Below are 3,385 nucleotides of genomic sequence, written 5' to 3' on the forward strand. Positions count from 1 at the left end.
GTGTGTGTGGTGGTGGGCACCTGTAATCCCAGCTACTCAGGAGGCTGAGGCATGAGAATTGCTTGAACCCGGGAGGTGGAGGTCGCAGTGAGCTGAGATCACACTACTGCACTCCAGCCTGGGTGACAGAACAAGACTGTCTTAAAAAAAAGGAAAAGAAATTAGCTGGGCTTGGTGGTACATGCCTATAGTCCCAGCTACTCAGGAGGCTAAGGCAGGAGGATTGCCTGAGCCTAGGTGGTTGAGGCTGCAGTGAGCTATGATTGGACCACTACACTCCAGCCTGGCGACAGAGCAAGACCCTGTCTTAAAAAAAAAAAAAAAAAAGGCCAGGCGCAGTGACTCACACCTGTAATCCCAGCACTTTGGGAGGCCAGGCAGGCGGATCACCTGAGGTCAAGAGTTCGAGACCAGCCTAGCCAACATAGTAAAACCCCGTCTCTACTAAAAATATAAAAAATTAGCCAGACATGTGACAGGCGCCTGTAATCCCAGCTACTCAGGAGACTGAGGCAGGAGAAAAGAAAAGAGAAAAAAAGCCAGAGTCCTCTCCAAAACCCACCAAGCCCTACACAACCACCCTCACCTTCCCCACTCCCGCTTCTCTCCCACTCCACCCACACTGGCCTTACTGCCACTCTCCCTCTGCACTTACCCCAGGGCCTTTGCACGTGCTGTTTCGGCTGCCTGGAACTCCCTTCCCCACTGGCTGGCCCCTGGATGCCGTTCACAGCCAGCTGAGACATCCCCCTCCCTGACCAGCCACTGTCCACTCTCATTCCCTTCCATCCCTCACCCCCATGAAGCTCCTTGGCCCCAGTCATGAGTTTGCCTCTTCAAAACGGTGCCCCCAGATCGCCGCCTCCTTGGGGCCAGGGGCCATGCCTCCCTCCCACTTACCCACCACATCTACCAGGCCAGCCACCACATCGGCCCCTCGGGGGATTGGCAAGAATCCCAAACGAAAAGAATGCTGCTTCTCCTTTCAGTTTGCTCCGATGTCGGATGACGAGAGCCCTGCATCGTCCTCGGCAGAAGAGTAGCCGTGAGGGAGGCCACACGCGGACCCCCCATGGAGGGCCAACCGTCCCTTGTCCCCATCTCCTCCTTGTTCCCGTTCATCCCTGACCCACCCCACTCCCAATCCCCAGGGCCCATGGCTCAAAGGCAAGCACGTTTTCCCTCTGCTTCCCTGGGGGAGCCCGACGGCCACAGGACTCCAGCTCCAAGTGGGTTTTCTTGGCTCCCCGGTTCAAAGCAGCCGCAGCGCAGACCGAAGCGAAATTCTTGTATACATTGGCGCCAGGGCCGATGCTGGGGTGTGGGTTTTATGAAGAACATTGAGAACAATCAGCTGGTAATTATGGATGCAGGAAGAGGGAACAGAAAAAAATATTGTATTTTTGAATCATTGTTGCGGGTGGGGGGGGGGCGGGAGTCTTATGATTTGTTGCCAGATTTGAAAGTCACTGGAACTTGTCTTTTCATTTTAATGCTAAGTGTTATTTCGCACCAGTTGGGGCTCACCCTTCATCCCTCACATTTAATTGTCTGGTGTAGACTAGTGTTATGTCCACTGCCTCCCAGACGGCTTTCTTAGGGGAATTTTCTCCTGGTTGTTTCACGAGACAGATTCTGTCCTTGTTACCTCTGTCTTTTTACCCTCATTCAAATGAAGGGACTCAGGACAGGCTCTGTGACTTACAGGGAACCAATTCACAATGAGAAATTATGGGCCAGGCATGGTGGCTCACGTCTGTAATCCCAGCACTTTGGGAAGCCAAGGCAGGAGCTTGAGCCCAGAGTTCAAGACCAGCCTGAGCAACACAGCAAGACCCATTTCTACAAGAAATTTACAAGTTAGCCGGGTGTGGTGGTGCGCGCCTGTAGTCCCAGCTACTTGGGAGGCTGAGCCCCGAGGTCAAGGCTGCAGTGAGCTATGATCACACCACTGCATTTCAGCCTGGGCCACATGGCGAGATCCTGTCTCAAGGAGAAAAGAAAGGGAGAGCAAGGGAGAAATCACTCAGAAACCCGTCCCTTCCCCACATGGAAGCCTTGGCAAAGGTTAATTTTCCTAGAAAATCCTTCAGACCTGAAGATGCAGGAAGGGGATCTGGCTCTCAGGTTGGCTTCTGTATCCCCCCACCCTGCCAGGCCCCAGACTACGGTCACAGGGCCATCCTGTTCCTCCCTGGGGCTCTAGAATTTCTCTCCTCAAAGGAAAGAAAACAGGGCATGCGCTTGTTGGCAAAGCACAGGGCCAGCTCCCAAAAACCCCATGTGTGCACAATTAAAAGTTGGCCGTCCCCAGGCCTCCCAGCACAAACTTAAAGAGACAGGGCTTTGCTGAAAACCAAACATGGGCCAGCTGGGTTTTTTAACAACCCAGAGACTTTCCGGAGCTGCCTGGACCAGAGCCTGCGGGAAACGGGGCTTGCCAGAGACACTCACAGTTTCCTTCGTGGCCTGCTCTGTCCCCCAAGAATCTCCACATCATTTTCTTTCTTGTGCCTTTTCCTTGGTGAGCAAGAGAAAGGGAAGGGTTCCAAGCCTCTAAAAATGTGCCTTGTGATCAGGAGTGTGCTCCAAACCAAATATGTGTGCTGCCCTTTGGAGGCCAGTGAGCTCAGCTTCCACGGCTTTAAAGCCAAATTTCAGCAAGAGTGCAGAGAGCTCACAGGTTCATGAAAGAAAGCAAAGCACTGGTTTCCCTCCTTAGAAAAGCAGGTTCCTTGGCTCGATGTAGATGGGCTTGCTTTGATTTTTAGTGAAGGGAATGTACGTAAAACAAAATAGGGCTTGGCTGGTCAAAAGAGACGAGCAGGATGGCAGGATGGATGGAGGATAGATGGATGGATGGATGGATGGATGGATGGATGGAGGATGCATGGATGGAGGATTGATGGATGGAGAATGGATGGATGGAGGATGCATGGATGGAGGATGGATGGATGGAGAATGAATGGATGGATGGAGAATGAATGAATGGATGGTGGATGGATGGATGGACAGACGGTTGGTGTTTGTGTGTAAATTGCAGAGAAAACAAAACCAAAGCTGATTGGGAGCCATTGCTGGTGTCTGAGGGGGAAGGGGCAGCTTTGAGAAGCGGTACGAGAGTCCTGTGCCTGTGTGTCCAGCCCTGGAGCCAGCCAGCACATTTATTTTAAGCTCCTAGAAGCAACTCCTGGGCCCAGAAATGCGTGACCCCTGAGATGGGTCCATGTGTCTCTCTGCACTTCTTCTCTCAGTGGGCTACAGGGATCCTGCCCGTGTGCCCATTCTTTTCTCACGCATCTCCATGAGCTTTAATTTCACTTTCTGATCATGGTACGTCCATAAAGCCAGTATTACACTTACATGAAGTATTCTTTTTTGTAAT

General features: G+C 52.2%; 1 protein-coding gene across 5 annotated transcripts in view; it reads left to right on the forward strand.

Annotated features, from left to right (window-relative positions):
• Positions 1 to 2,785, forward strand: part of KANK2 (KN motif and ankyrin repeat domains 2) — a 36,105-nt gene extending 33,320 nt beyond the window's left edge. For 4 of the 5 annotated variants that reach the window (XM_032251735.1, XM_032251737.1, XM_032251736.1 and 1 more), the window contains one exon: positions 917 to 2,785. In XM_032251735.1, the coding sequence (XP_032107626.1) occupies positions 917 to 1,009 (93 nt within the window). In that variant the 3' untranslated portion in view covers positions 1,010 to 2,785. The remainder of the gene's footprint in view (positions 1 to 916) is intronic. The other variant, XM_032251738.1, reaches the window with a different exon arrangement.
• Positions 2,786 to 3,385: the final 600 nt, after the last annotated feature.

Source organism: Sapajus apella, unplaced genomic scaffold (genome assembly GCF_009761245.1).
Source record: "Sapajus apella isolate SASKATOON/1434 unplaced genomic scaffold, GSC_monkey_1.0 scaffold77, whole genome shotgun sequence".
NCBI classification, from domain to species: Eukaryota; Metazoa; Chordata; class Mammalia; order Primates; family Cebidae; genus Sapajus; species Sapajus apella.